The sequence below is a fragment of the Vespula vulgaris genome, chromosome 13, assembly GCF_905475345.1.
Source record: "Vespula vulgaris chromosome 13, iyVesVulg1.1, whole genome shotgun sequence".
In the NCBI taxonomy this organism is placed as follows: domain Eukaryota; kingdom Metazoa; phylum Arthropoda; class Insecta; order Hymenoptera; family Vespidae; genus Vespula; species Vespula vulgaris.
This window is the reverse complement of record NC_066598.1, coordinates 2,149,964-2,166,558: the sequence shown is the minus strand read 5'-3', so window position 1 is coordinate 2,166,558 and position 16,595 is coordinate 2,149,964. Positions and strand designations below refer to the sequence as shown.

General features: G+C 31.4%; 1 protein-coding gene across 1 annotated transcript in view; it reads right to left on the bottom strand.

Moving 5' to 3' along the window:
- Window positions 1–302: 302 nt before the first annotated feature.
- LOC127068358 (syndecan) overlaps window positions 303–16,595 on the bottom strand; it is a 29,298-nt gene continuing 13,005 nt past the window's right edge. Inside the window, exons 2-5 of the mRNA XM_051004435.1 lie at window positions 6,995–7,184; window positions 6,767–6,870; window positions 6,396–6,570; window positions 303–5,671 (exon numbers count right to left, since the gene is read on the bottom strand). Of these exons, the coding sequence (XP_050860392.1) occupies window positions 5,490–5,671; window positions 6,396–6,570; window positions 6,767–6,870; window positions 6,995–7,184 (651 nt within the window). The 3' untranslated portion in view covers window positions 303–5,489. The remainder of the gene's footprint in view (window positions 5,672–6,395; window positions 6,571–6,766; window positions 6,871–6,994; window positions 7,185–16,595) is intronic.

Below are 16,595 nucleotides of genomic sequence, written 5' to 3'. Positions count from 1 at the left end.
AAGAAACACGTGATCCAAATAAAAGTATTGCGAACTATTTTAATCGAAAAACAAATGGTCCAACTAGTGTTACAAATTATTTTCATCTAAAAACATACGGCGTTTGTAATTAAATTTATCTCGTAAAAAATTCTTACTGAAAAAAATTATTATTTTTATATATATATAAACAATTAGTCCATAAAGTCTCATTAAAAAATGTAAATAGTTTGTAACACTTTGTTAAACATTTCACGGTTATATATATATATATATATATATATATATATATATATATATCAAATAAGTCCCTAAACTTCTCCTTACAGAATACAATATTTATTTACAGAATAGGAGCGACGACATACACTGTTTAATTCTTTACGATACTAAATACGATAATAATAATAATAATAATTATTGTTGTTAATTCTTTGTTAATCACAATGAATCAATTAATTCGATAATAATAATAATCATAATAATAATAATAATTATTATTATTTATGTACGCAACCCGCGATAATTATTCTCAAAATTCTCATCTTGTCATCGTACATATGTTTTACTACATTGTACTTGGGCAGGAATGTTAAAAGGCGATGTTTTTTCTTTTTTTTTTTTATTAAATTTGAGAGTAATTAATAAAAAAAAAAAAAAAAATTATATACGAGGTCAATGTTCGCGGGTGAAGAATGCATGCGTACATTATTTTTGTATACATATACATATACATATATACATATCCACATTATGTATTTCGTTTAATACACAGTTATGTGATCAATATATATACATATATGTGTGTGTGTGTCTGTATTGCGTGTATTTACGTGGATAGTATATGTTTATGGGGCAGAAGAAACTACAGAAACGATACTTACACTTAGAAAATAATATTTGTTAATTAATAATTATCATTAAATATTAATATTAATCGGATTCATTTCTTAAAATTATTATTATTATTATTATTATTATTATTATTTAATATTATTATTATCATTATATTATTATTACTCTTATCTTTATTAGTACTGTTATTATTATTATTATTATTATTAATTATTATATATTTATTATTATTATTTTTATTATTATTATTATTATTATTATTATTATTATTATTATTATTATTAGTCCGCCTGGCCTATGTGAGTTTTCTCTCTTTTTCTTTTTTTTAATTGCTATAACGCGATCTTATGGGATAAGTCATCTTATAAAATATGTTGTTTTCATTACATACAATTATTATATTCACTATTTTTTTATAAATTAATTTTGTAGACAATGTCTCCCGAGTATTAATAAAACGCGTGTTATAGCGAGCTTGATGTAAAAAAAAAAGAAAAGGGGGTATATAATCGCACACCTTTTCTTCCATTTTGCTTATTCGTGTTCTTTTTTTGTTTCTTTTTCTTTTTTCTTTCTTCATATCTTCATTTCTTTCTTCTCATCGTTCTGATATCTCAATTTTCAACAAAGACGCCTTGTGTGTGAACAATTAATTGCTATCTAACAAACAATTCTGTCTATGTATGTATATGTATATGTATATGTATATATATGTATATATATATGCATACACACGCGATAATTATTACGTTATATAAATATTACGATTCAGTTTCAGGTTCCTCTTTTATTTTATTTTATTTTACTAAATATTTTTTTGTTTATGGCGAAAGGTGTCTTCTCGAAGAGGAATTAAGTAATTAATTAGCTAGGGAAAAGCTTTCTTTTTCTGATTTTTGTTAAAGTTAATAACAATAATAACAAAAATGAGTGTGTGTGTGTGTGTGTAATTAGAAAAAAAGTAAGAATAAAAAAAAATAAAAAGAAAAGATCATCATGTTCCGGTACTTGATCGCGTAGGCTCAACGAAGATGTCCCTTTAATCGACATTTAGAAATGTTATTAAGGATATTATTAATAGAATTTTTTAATTTATAAAAAGAATCGACAAAATTTGTGCGCATAATTAAAAAATATTTTTTATACTTTTCTTTTCCCGAATCATCCAAATAGGATTTGGAAATAAATTTTTCTCCACAAGAAGAGAAAATATTAATTAATAAATATGTAATCATGATGAAAATTTACTAAGATAATATACTATATGAACGACTTGACTTGACTTGACCAATAATGGACGACACATTTATATAAGAGTAACAATAATAAGGCGGATTCGTGTAAGTTCGTGCCAAATCGTTAGATTTCATGTAATATAATATAATATGGCAGTACCGGCATGATATAGATATATATTAGTTTTTATAATTCTTATCGGTTCTTTTTTCATTTCTTTCTTTTTTTGTTAATTTTACATTCGCATATTAGACACGATATCATCGAATGCTACGAAAAATTTCTTTTTTAATTATTATTATTATTATTATTATTATTATTATTATTATTATTAATATTATTTCTTTTTTTTTTAATTTACGACAAATTACACACGGGGGAGAGATTCGAAACGGACGCATAAAAATTCTCGAAAAAGTTGTTAGATCTAATTCATTCGAATTTTTGATAAACGAATATAAATGGGATTGATTTATACGAGAAATAGATTTGGTCCTATGTTCAAATGACAATAATATTAAGCGAGCATCTCTCGCTCTCGTCGTTTATCAAACAAAATGATAAATATTTTTCTCTTTACAATATTTCGTTAATTATTATTATTTATTTTTTTATCATCGTCGTCGTAGTCATCGTCATTGTCAGGTGGAAGAAGGGAGCGACGCCATTTTTCCATTATAGCGCACCAAAATTTTAATTTTTTATTTCAACGAACGTATATCCGATCTTTAAAAAAGAAAAGAAAATTAAAACATATATACAAATATATGTATGACACCATTTATGGTTAAAAAGATTAATAGAATTTTTTAGAAATAAATGCAATCACGTGAATGATCTAAATCTATTGAAAATCATTATTACAAATGAATTAATTCAACATTGCAACCATTGTTATTGAATTAGATCGATCCAATGAAACCGGTTCACTGTATTAGACGATCGAAATATTATTTTTTTTACAATTAATAATAATAATATTATATATGCATATATTCGTTAAATATATATATATATTTTTTCTTTTAATAAATATATATATATATATGTCTATATATATATTAAAAAATTAAAAGCGAATAGAACGTTAAGGCGCAAACGTTCAGCCAAAGTATACAATTAATTAATCAATCAATTAATTAATTTAAAATTGCATGGACGAGAAAACGTCAAATATCGATCGATTATCGAGAGACATATAAGTTTAAAGAAAAAATAAAGGAATATAAAATAAAATAAGATAAGATAAAAATAAAAATTGAAAGCAGTCGATCGTTAATCAAGTATCGATATGTACAGAGTTGCTCGCTAAACGATCGACTCGACTTATATAATTATAATTATAATCATTCATAGGCTTATTATTATATTACACATTTGTGTGTGAGAAACATCATTAATTTTCTCGTTTAAATCTCGTTTACCCTTTATCTCGACAAATTCTCAACCCATATCGTCCCCTATCATCGTCATCACCCTCGTTGTTATCTTGCTCTTAATCTTGATGGTATTTTTAATATGTATTTTTTCTTTTCTATTTCGTTTTTCGTTCATAATTATAACATTGTAAGTAAAATGATAGGAAACGCAGTTACGATTTAATCGAGTAATCGGGATAAAAGGTAACGAAGATTCGATCGTTAACATTTTACATCGATTGCATTATTATTAAAGGAAAAAAAAGAAAGAAACGACGCTAATTATTCCTTCTTTTTCTTCTTTTTTTCTTCCCTTAGGGAAGATAGCAAAAAAAAATCAACAATATTATTAATGTGGTGGCCCTTTTCTTTACTTATTTCTTTTTTATTGTGTAACAACACAAATTTTACTTCACGTTTCTCTCTCTCTCTCTCTCTCTTTCATTCACTCTCCTTTTCATTCTGTTTCTTTCGCTCGTTCTCTCTTTCTCTCTCTCTCTCTCTCTCTCTCTCTCATTCTTACTATGCACACATAAATATATATTTATATTAATAATAGTAATAATAGTAATAATAATAATAATAATAATAATAATAATATGCAGCTATACGTAAATGCATAGATTTCGCACACGACCTACTGGCTTGTGTAAATGCATTCGGAATCGGTGTCCATGAAAATTCTTATTGTTTTTATTCATATATACATATATATATATATTATTTTTCTATATATATATATATATATATATATGTATATATATATTCCCTCCTTCCACCAAAAGCTAGAAAAAAGAACAGGATCGCGAACACCTTTAAAATATAGTCCATATACAGATTCGTCTCGTCTTTCACATTTACTAGAGAGCACGAATATACACCACGATTGATGATTGATTTGATTAGTAAGAGTTTATTAAAAAGAGAAATAAAATAAAACAAAAAAAAAAACAAAAGAAAAAGATAAAGAAAACAATATAAGAAGATCGCCACGAGATTATGCTCGTGGATATAGCTACCGAGACACGAAAGTAGGAAAAAAACTAAATAAAAAAGAAAAGATAAGATAAGATTAGATAAACATAAAAAGGATAACACTAATATGGCTGGTTTTATCGATTGCTACTCGATAAAAAGGATTAAAAGTTAGATTAAAACGCTTCGACCTGAATCCGCTTCGTTCTAAAAAAAAAAGAAGAAAAAAGAAGGAACAAGTCATGTGAATAAAAATAAATTAGACATCGTCGATTTAGTTAAAATTTCGAAATCGATATGTTCTGGATTTCGAAATAAAAAAAAAAAAGAAAAAAATAGTTAATAAATTATTAAAACTATGAAGAGTTAAAAAACGCAGATTCGCTCGCGCGCGTAGAATCATTTAGTTTTAAATTAACTATTATTATATATATATATATTTTTTTTTTCTTTAGAAGGAGAGAGCGGAGGTAGGACTGCAGAGCGCGTTTCAATCGCTACACACTAGTGTCTGATTGGCGAACGAGTACGCTCTAAGATAATAGAGTAATTATCGTCGCTGGATTGGTCGATCGGCGACGCGTCTTCTCGTCCGCCATATTTGTTTTGTTTGTTTGTATTATTACTTTTTTCCCCGTTTTCTTTCTTTCTGCTTTTCTTTTTTATGTATGATTTTTTTTGTTATATTCTATGAAGAGCTGCCACATGTTACGCCGTTTTTTTGCTTTTTTTTGTTTTTTTTTTCATCGTCGTCGTCATCGTCGCCGTCATCGTCGCCGTCATTATTATCATCATCATCAACATCATCATCATCATCATCATCATCATCTTCATCAACATCATCATCATCATTAGCATCGAGCATAATAGCTAGATCATTCAAATCATCGTCCAGCTACGATCGTCTTGATACGTCGATTCGATCGAACGTGTCTTTCTATTCCCTGGCTTGAAATCGCGACATTCTACCAGAAGATTACTGGTAGGAATATTAGTCGGTAACGAAGCCAGAAGGGCTACGTCTCTTCAAGCATAAAATTCTCGATTGTGATGGGGTGCGCCAGGTTTTGGAAAGGCTTGGGCCGCCGGCGATCTTCTTGGCTCATCTAATGCGTACGAACCTTCGTCTTTTTTGCGCATCCTATAGACGATGAACATCACCACGAGTATGGCACACAATAGGCCGACTACAGCTCCACCGATCACCGCTGTTAACAAAGTAATTGTAAATTTATTTCTTTCTTTTTTTTCTTTTTCTTTTTTCCAAAGAAAAAAAGAAAAATGAGAAAGGAAATTATGCGTAATAAAAAATTCGAATAATCTGAATAAAATAGATGTAATATTTGTCAATTACACTTTCTACGCGAATTCTATTTTTCTTTCTCTCTTTTTTTTCTTTTTTTTTTTTAAATCACAATCACAATTCTAATAATATGAATAAAAAATGAGAACATTTGTGTTAATTATACTCTACATTAATCTTATCATAATTTCTTTTGTTAAAACTGCATACAAAATGTGTGACAAAATGTACGATTTTCTAGAAAAAATTCTACAGTCGTAATTATTCGAATAGAAACTATAAATTTAATAGAAAAATTACAATCGTTATTTATCATTCTATATGAATTCCAACTATAACTTCTTCATTAGAACACTTGCTATTTCAATGATTTGAATAGAAATGAAATTGTAATATGAAATTGTAATAAGAAATAACATTCGTTGTCAAAATTCTACACGAATGGGTAGGAATTTATAAACGTACTCGTGAAGAATTCTATCTAAAATTCTATAAAAACAAATGTATAATATTTATGACGAAGTTCGGTTAATTTTAACGATATGGAAAAAAACAGAAAAATAATTGATTGGAATTTTTAAATTGTTAACTTTTAATAATCGACTGGAATTTATGAAATATGTATATACCCGCTAGAACGCCTGGTTGTGCAAAGAACGAACTGGCACGGTCTTCGTGCTTTGGATTCATTATGTAAACGTCTTGGCTATCGCCAATGTTATCCACGTGCTCGTCCTCCCCGGTCGAGGGCCCGATTACATCGACCTCTTCGTTATTCACTCGGTTTATCGTTTCGTCGTTGGTCTACAAAAAAAAAAAGAAGGAAAAAACAAATAAATAAGATGTAACCCGATTGTCTATATGTATGCATATAAAAAGATTATGTTTGTGCATGTGTATTTCTCATACAGAAAATATGGATTTACAAGGTGCATATTTTTGTATGAAAAAAAAAAGAACAAACAAAAAAAAGAAAAACCCAGCAAACAAAAACTCGTACTTGAACTTTATTATTGTTGTTGCTTTCATCAATAGAATACGGTTCCTTTGGTTCAATTGTTTTTTTTGGCACTGGTTCTATTCTGTTATTGGTCGTGTCGAATTCTACAAAATGATAAAAAGTAAATAATTAATAAGCACATAAGAAATTTTTACGAATATAAATTATTATTATTTATTATTTATTTTATTATTTTATTTCTATTTTCTTTTTTTTTGTCTTTTTTACCACGTTCATCGTCACCATCCTCGTCGTCAGGGCCAAGGCCACTACCGGATGCTTCAAGGTCGTCTCGTCCTTCGCTTCCACCTCGTCCAGAACCTTCCGAGGCCTCTTGATCGTCCAGGTAGAGATCGTCTGGGAAGGAATTATAATTCGAACTTCCCAACGTTCTCTCGCCCTTCTCGTTCTGTTCCTTCTATAAATAATTAAAGGAAACATTAATGTGAATAATAATAAAATAATAATACTAATAATAAGCAAACAAATGCAGAATAAAACGTTTCAAAAAATGGTCCTACATGAATTCTGATTGGTTAATACACATTATGGTATCCACAATTTGTCGACCAATCAAAATCCAGTAAATTCAATCTTCATGTAATAAATTTTTGAATGTTTCTTTAATTATTAAATAAATTTATGATACACACGATTGCATACAATACTTAAGTAATATGTCAAGATTAAATAAAATCCTATCTTTATGCAAGTTTAAAATTTTTCATCGAATAAAATCTATACATATGTATAAAAATACATATTTTAGCATGTAGATATATACAATATAAATAATTTGTATTATTTGCATTATATGCATCATATTACCAATAAAAATTCTTCAATCTGACTTGCATTAGTTCGATATATACAAGCTCAACAAATTTTTCTAATATACTGAGCTTTTTCTTCTTCTCTTTTTTTTATTTTTTAAGTGGAGGTTATGTTTTCGACGTATCTCATAGGTAGGTCGAAAGAAATGGTTCCCTGAGAGTTCAGTTGAGGTCAAGAGATGAGAACTTAGAAAAAAAAAGAAGGGAGAAGTGAAGAGATTAAAAGAAGACAGAGAGAGAGAGAGAGAAGAGTCACCGTGGGTGGTTTGCTTTCCTCATTCTTCTTTTTCTTACTCTTTCTCTCTCTCTCTCTCTCTCTCTCTCTCTCTCTCTCTCTCTCTCTCTCTCTCTTTCTCACTCACACATAAATACGATGCAACTCCCTTACACTTTCGATTCCAAAAATAGAAATGTTCCATCACACGAAATGAGAACGAATACATCAGGCCTTTTTCTTCTTACACTTTCCAGACTCGAGATTTAGAACCCAATTATATCACTGTTTTTTCTTTCTTTTTTAGCTTTCTCCTTTGCCTCGCGTCAACAAAGTTGATTACAAACGAAATATGAGACTATTTTATCGAGTCTACCCTTGTCCCACTACTACCAACTAACAAAAAAAAATAAAAGGATACGAGATTGATAATCTCTTTTATATTGGTTTTTTTTTCTTACATACAAATAATAATAATTCGTATCGACAGTGACAATAATTTCTCGAAAAAAGTTTATCAAGACGTTGCTTCTCGATCGGTAAATAATTTTGGAAATACGTAAAAATTCTACGATACCGACTGAAAAGGAAAAAAGAAAAATATCTTTGCGTTTATTTAAAAATAATCTAACATTAATACATATGTACAATTTCAAGCAAAATTATTATAAAAGTAATCATAAAAATAATCAATGTAAACAATGAAAAATAATATAGTTTTTTTCTTTCCTCTCGTCAAATGTATCGGACCAATCACGTTACAATTATTGACCCTCGGGTCATTGTAACCTAAAAAAAAAATAAATAAATAAATAAACAAAAAAATAAAATTTTTCGCAACTAAAAAGAGAGAGAGAGAGAGAAAAAAGAAAGAAAGAGAGCAAAAAATAAAAACGAATGAAAAAAAAAAAAGTCGATCGAAGCGGAACGATCATGCGTGCCTGTCAGGTAGATTTGTGTGTGCGCGTATTTAGATGCATCGAGAACAGGCCGATCGATAAAACAAAATTCGTTTCAGCAACTCCTCTGCGTCCTGTCCTATTTTATCATCGAAGGAGGAATATTACTTCCGGTGTGCTTGCATCAAACTTTCCCCCATATGTTACTCATTATTTCAGATTTTGCACGTACTGTACATGTTAAGAAATAATAATAATAACAATGATAATAATAACAATAATAATTATTATTATTATAAAAGGAAAAAATTGTCATGATTATGTCATATACATGAAAATGCTTTTCTTATATCATTTTAATCCTTTTTTTCAATAAAGATGAAGATAGAGATAGGGATAGAGAGAAAGAGAAATGCGCGGGCGCACGATGTTATCGACCTTATCCTGAACACGCCTCTTTCCTGGCATACCACCCACGATCATACCAAGCTAAAAATCTATATATGTATATTTTACACAGATATATACACACATATATATACATTGTGTGTGTGTGTGTATATATATATATATAAAAAGACACGAATATAACCTTTCGAAATACACCAATTTTTAATTTATTAAATGTACCTCTCAGAAAAATTTCACTATTATTTATGAAATTATTTACTCGTTCGAAAGATAAATAGAGAGAAATTGATGTCTATGTATGTATGTATAAAAGAGAGATCTAAAATGCATGCTAGCTGTTGAAGAACCGAATCCATTTTCTATGCGCAACAAGAATCTTCAATGAAATTGAATTGAGATTTCTTGAGAGAAAATAAAAAAAAGAATATATCAACGGATAATATTCATATACTTACAGAATTTTTTTATCGCTGTCGTATAAGAATAGGATTACCAGCGTTTCGTTGTAGAAAGAAAAATGGCAAATTTCGAGAATGGATGCGCCACGGTTTTAGGCCAGGTGGTGACTGCGTCACTCTAGTACGATCTCGAGCCAGCAGGCGGCACTGCGCGAATTTTCTCTCTCTCTCTCTCTTACCCCTTCCAATATACCAATGTCCTTACAGGTAACTCATTCTCAGTAATAAGATGAATAAGTACGATGTAGATTACATTGGGGGTAATAACAAAAAAAAAAGGAAATAAAAAAGAATTGCATAAATTTTCTTAGTAGTTCTCTTCGATCGATAAAAGTGTTTCTTAAGTAAATTTGTTTCAAAGGACGATTACGTACCTATGTGCTTACATATATACAAAATGAGTTCTTTCTTTTTAATGCTTGTTCTTCCAGCAATTAGACGTGAATTTGACTGGTCGTTTGACAAAAATGAACATGAAAGTGGTTCGTTGAGTACGCAAGAGGGCGAATACGTGGAAATGCAGAGAGTGAACGCATTCGTTAAAAGAAAGGAAGAGAAAAAGAAAGAGAAAGAGAAAGAGAGAAAAAAGAGAAAGAGAAAGAGAAAGAGAAAGAGAGAGAGAGAGAGAGAGAGAGAGAGAAGGGAAAAAAAGGAAAAAAAAAAAAAAGAAAATCCACTCTTTTATTCCTTTCTTTATACTCAATGATTCGTACGCTTAATACTAAAGCATGATTTAGAAACGTTAGAATCTTTGTCTCAATAAAAAAATAGAAAAAGATAGAGAATGTGACAGAACGTCCAAGTTAAAAGAAAAATAATTTTATTACTCGATCGGTAAATTGTTGATTAATCGGTAATCATCGTTATCTTCTTTATCAATACAAGATATCTGTATTCACCTCAGATGAAAATTCCGCTAGGATCTCTACTATCGTTAACCTTTCTAATCATATTATTATTATTATTATTATTGTTGTTATTGTTGTTATTATTGTTTTATTGGAAAAGAAAAAAAAAAGAAAAAGGAAATATTCATCCTGAATCCAACAGTAAGGTTTAGGAAAAGCTAGGAGAAAGATGATAAGGGTCGAAAAGAAACCTAACATATGTATATCGTTAGAGTCCTAACGAATTACTGCGAATTCTAGGAGCTCGATAAGAGGGATTATGGCACACCAGCGGAAATAGTTTGGTGTTTCAACCTCGATGACGAGTCTAGGATAGTCTGACTTGTATTTCCCTCTCTATCTCTCTCTCTTGCTTTCTCTGGCTCTCAAGTTTCGTTGGGGGGTTGGTGTACGAGGGGCCGTGAATCAATACAAGGGCCAACACACCAACCCTGCCAGCCGGTATACCAGAGTCTCCAGCAAGCAACTTCTCATCGTTCTTTCTCCCTCTATCCTTTTCTTCTCTGTCTCTGTCTCTCTTTCTCTCTCCACTAACATTGCCCACTTCTGTTCTCCTTCACCAAGATGATACCCCAACCGTTTCATAGATTCCTCTCTCTCTCTTCCTCTTTATAGGAGAAGATCGATCAGTTCTCTTTCTTCCCCAAACCACTAAAGTTCTCTCTCTCTCTCTCTCTCTCTCTCTCTCTCTCTCTGCGTTTTCAGTAAAGGCAGAAGTCGAGGTCGCAAGGGCGTTCCATAAGCTATACTTCGACTCGTTTTATGATACAGGCACCCTTCCCTCATCCAGCCCCCACCCACCCACTCTTCTGTTCAGCCATTTTGTTTTTACTTGAGAGAAAAAAAAGAAAGCTTTATCGGCACATATTTTATTATGTGCGTGTGTCGTGCGCGTATATATTAAAATGTGTATGTGTATTGTATTCCTAACTTTACATAGCCAATACTTCGATTAGTTTTATGTTGCACCCTCTTTGTCTCGCCATTTTATTTTCTTCTACGAACGACCATTTTGTTGGGATGAGATGAAGGGTATAGGGTACGAGGGATAAAAAATATCTCATTGATACCACATTTTTATTACTTTTAACTGTTCATAAACTTTATAACACGACTCGCATTTTACGATACATCCTCTCTATCATTTTATTTTAGTTTCTTCTGCAAACGGCCATTTTGTTCTTCTATTTGATAACGTGCAAATCTTTCTCCATGCATTGGAGAACTGCATTATTATGCCTTTTAAATTAGAACAACGAACCGATATACAAACAACATAGAATGACTAGAATTTAATAGATATAATAATATTTATTAGGATTAAAAGTTCCTAGGGGTGGACAAAAAAGAAAATACGATCTGCAGAAAAAAAGAAAAGAAACAAATTGTAGTCCAAAAAGTCTCGAGAAAGGGACTAGATAATTGACTTTTAAAATGACCTAAAAACTTTCTGCCCCACCCTGTGTACCCAGAAACGAGGAACTATAACGTCCCATACATTAGGTCAACCGATAATTGAAGGATCATCCCGTGGAGATTATAAACTATCTGTCGTTTCTATGTTATCGTCTATATCATCGGAAGTATATCGGATTTCCAGAGGCACATCGATCGTGTTACATGAGCCTAGAAATGGGAGATGTTCTTTCGCTAGTAAAACTATAACCCGCAGAGAGTATGCATTAGAGAGAGAGAGAGAGAGAGAGAGAGAGAGAGAGAAAGAGAGAGAGAGAGAGAGAGAGAGACGGAGACAGAAAGAGAACCAAAAGAAATCATGAAAAGAGGAGAGAGCGTTGAGTGTTAACAAGGGTGGGCAAAAGAGAAGGGCTCGTAGAACGGGCTGGGTGTGAAAGATATGAAGTGGTCAATTGGTTGAAGAGCCCGTTGCTTCTTTCATGCCAGAACGGATACGTGAATCATTTGGTGTTAACAAAGGAAATAGTACATGGAAATTGAATTTGACGTTAATAGGGAGAAGTATGTGTGCGTGTAGGTAATTTCTTTTTTTGTTCTTTTCTATCAACCCCCTTCACCCGAACTTTCTTTTTTTTTTTTTTTTTGAGGAAATATACAATCGAAAATAATTAAAAAGGACGACGTAGAAATTCCTAGAAATTCCAATGAATTTATCGACGTAACGAACTATCAGTATATATACCTTTCACTGTTTCTCTCTCTCTCTCTCTCTCTCTCTCTCTCTCTTTCTGTATGAAAAAACAAGAAAAAAATACAAAAAAAAAATAAATCGTTCTCTCGATCGTTTATCGGTAAATATTTTCCGTATGGCAAATTACAAATGGCACGAACGAAATATTAATCGAGAATTCGAATCACTGAATTGGTATACATATTATATACATATCATATATATATATATGTGCATTAGTGTATACATATATATGTGGATAATATATATGTGTACGAGTATATAATATTTATATGTTTTAAACATATAGCTACAGCTTTATTTCAAAGAATTTTATTAATTTATAACGAAGTTATGCCATTGTATTTCAATTATTTTTATAGATAAAGAGAATATATATATATATATAAAAAAACCCACGTGAAATATTAATATAACGATAATTTTTCGGTTATGGAGGAACAAGCAGAGCGAAACGGAACTCGATCTTTCACTTCAATGATTTAAATCCAATTCCCTTCTTTTGCACCCTTCAATGGACGTAATTAGATCCGGCAATTAGAGACGACAGGTCGATTAATTTCAAGGACGCAACTAAGAAGCCACGTTCATTGTCACGAGAAGTCGAAGATGCTCGGTAGTAAGTAGAACAACTATTATAGAACTAGAACAATCGAAGATGTTCTACGAGAAACTTCTTAGGGAAGGATTCTAATTTAACTTGACTATGGTCGAACGTTAAATGGAATACAATTCTCTTTGATGGTATGATATTAAAATATCTCCGACAAAGATATATCAAAACGTTCTTTTCAAACGTTCGGGCTAGATTAAATAATTTTCCTAAAAACAAAGGGAAAAAAAAGAAACAAATAAGAAAATAAAAATAGAAATGAAAATAAAAAACTATAACCAAGCCACAGAAGCGGACGATGTAATCTCTGTTCACCGTCCGCCATATTTCATTCCGCGAACATAAAGTAAAGTTATTTTAAAATTCTTCCGGGGAAAAAAATGAACAAATAGAAAAAATTTCATAATTATATAAACATCTGACGAACTTGCAGTCAAAACATTCCGCCGTTCCACCGACCCTCATATTTGGATATGCAATCCTAACATTCTTCGACGACGAAAGGGTAGGCGAGAAATTGAAAAAAGAAAAAAAAATAAGAAGAAGAAGAAGAAGAAGAAAAAATCAAAAAGAGAAAAAAATCCGAGACGTTAGTCGATGACAATAAGGTGTTAATTAAGCGGGCAGAGAAGAAGCAACTTGCTTAATTCCAGAAGTTGAATGGTAAAAAGGTATGACAAAAGGATGAAGAAGGGAAAGAGGGGAGGGAGAGGAAGAGAGAGAAGGATTGGAGGGGAGGAAGGGGTGTACTCGTAGATCTTTTGTCAGTGCGCGAACCGCACGGCTTTTCTTTCGCTTCATTTTCTCTCTCTCTCTCTTCCTCCTCCTCTTTCGTTTTAGTCTTTTCTTCCCGCTCCGATTTCACGCGCGTTGCTCGACTAAAATTCTACTTCTTTGCAGCCCACCCACCAGCCCCTAGCTTCTACCACCGGCTCCAGTCCCAGTCCCACCATCTCCTCCACCTCCATCACCTCCTTCTCCTCCTTCTCCTCCTTCTATCCAAGCCCACCTCTCAGCACCAGTGTGAAACTGAATACGAGCGAGCATAACGCTGAAAAAGCTGCTCAAAGAACACTCGACGTTTAGCAAAATCGAATAAAGCGTGCGAAAGCAAAATAGAAGTTGAGGTGGTAGTAATATTTCATTCGGAAGTATGGAAAGGGATTAAAGTCTCTTTTTCATGAAGTCTTATAGAAAATAAGAAAAGGAGAAAAGAAAGAAAGAAAAGAAAGAAAAAAAAAGGATGGAAGGAATGAAATAAAGAAGGAAGGTAAAAGGAATGAAAGAAGGAAATACTTTCGGCCTTTTAAAACATTGACAGATTGTATTCACATTTAATGCACGATCCTACGTACCATTAGACAGATCTTTAATGTTTAATGAAACGTGAGAGATATGACGAGATTACTTATATACTTACCTACTTTGTCAAAAATAAACATGGCCGCGCCATAAAGGAAAAATCGTTCGGTAAGTAGGTAGGTAAGTAAGCGCGGATAAAGAACGATTTATCATTCAAATATTTACACCGATAAGAAGATTCAAGTAAGTACCTATGTATTATTTCGTCAAAATCTTCTCAAAAAGAGTAATTTTTAGTGTCATGACATAAAATAAAGTCGAGATATTATTGTTTTGTCATCTTTAATTCTAACTCTGATAACACATAAGTGGATATATAACATTGGTCCAAACAAAATGAAGTCTCTTATAAATTCACTCGCTTGATTTATTTCAACACTTTGTGAAAATCTTAATCACTCTAAGGACAGGTTTTCTTTTCTTTTTTGTATTATGTTCGTCGAAATGAAAAAGAAAAAAAGAAAAGAATAAAAAAACAAAAAAAATATTGAAATAATCAGACGGGACATCTTAAATTGCTTTTTCTTTTTCTTATTTCTTCTTTTTTTTTTTTAAATTATTGCGACATCATTAGAGGAACATTATATTGAAGTAAATGTCTTTGCTTTACTACTCGAGTGGTTGCTCTCTTTTTCTCTCTGCTTCTGTTCTGCTTTCATTTCGCTCACGTAGAATGTGTTTCGTCTTTCAAGAAATAAGCTGCATTATTCAGAAGGCAACCGCTTCTAAGAGAGAGTGAGAGAAGGAGAGAGAGAGAGAGACAGAGAGAGAGAGAGAGAGAGAGAGAGAGAGAGAGACAGAGAGAGAGAATAAAATAAATAAAATAAAAATAAATAAATGTCATTCCATTGAACGAACATCGTTACGTGTATAAGAGAGAAAGAGAGATAAAGAGAGACGGAGAGAGAACACGATCGATGAAAATTTTTCTTGAGATCTTTCGAAAGAAGAGACACATCAACGAAAGAGCAAGGAAACGAGTAAGAGAACTTTTCAAGAATATATATATATATATATATATATATATATATATATATATATATATATAGGGGTGCTTTTGCCATGTTATCACGTGACTCGAACTAAATCGCTTCTCAACTCCTTTCGGTGAAATTCGAGTCTTCTCGTTGCACTTCCTAGAAACTCTTCAGACTATGTATACTTCCTATCGTCGATTTTATCAACGAACTGTTACCTTCCATTTTACACATCTTCCTTTTACCTTTCACCCATCACGCAGTGCACCCCACCCAGCATTACGTTCTTTCACAATAGAATTTCAATTTTCTGTTTATCGGTTTATACGTAAGTACGTATAAACGAAGACGACAAGACGAACGAACGACTATGCTTTTGTTTCGATTTAATTGAAATCGTTTGGAATATATCTGATATAGTGATTGATATATATACATATATATGTGTGGGTGGATGTAGAGAGAAAGAGAGAGAGAGATGTGTCACGTGATCGAAGTTTCATCAAAAATACGTACGATGGCAGAGCTGGTTAATTCCTACTATATAAGGGATGAGGATTGGAGGGTGTGCGTCTGTAAGTATGCGTTTGTTATCGTCTTTATTAAATGTCGACGGGAGTTCTAAATTAATTTTTTAGCACAAGCTAATTACGATGAATAAAAAAAAAAGAAAAGAAAAGAAGAAAAAAGAAAAAGAAAAAAGAAAAAGAAAAAAGAAAAAAAGAAGAAAAAGAAAAAGAGGAATTTGCTAAGAGATTAAGTTAAATAAAAAATTAATCGTTAATTTCCACGAGAAGAGGAAGAAAAAAAGAAAATAAATAAATAAATCTAAAAATGGAAGGGGATAATCTTTTCCTTTTTTCTCCCGATAACAACGGAGATACAACGTGGGATTTCAAGCGTTTATAATTAATTATCGATGAAATTAATAACTAACGCCATTTTCTTGTTATAACGATGAAAGGAGGGGGAAATAAAAAAAGGATC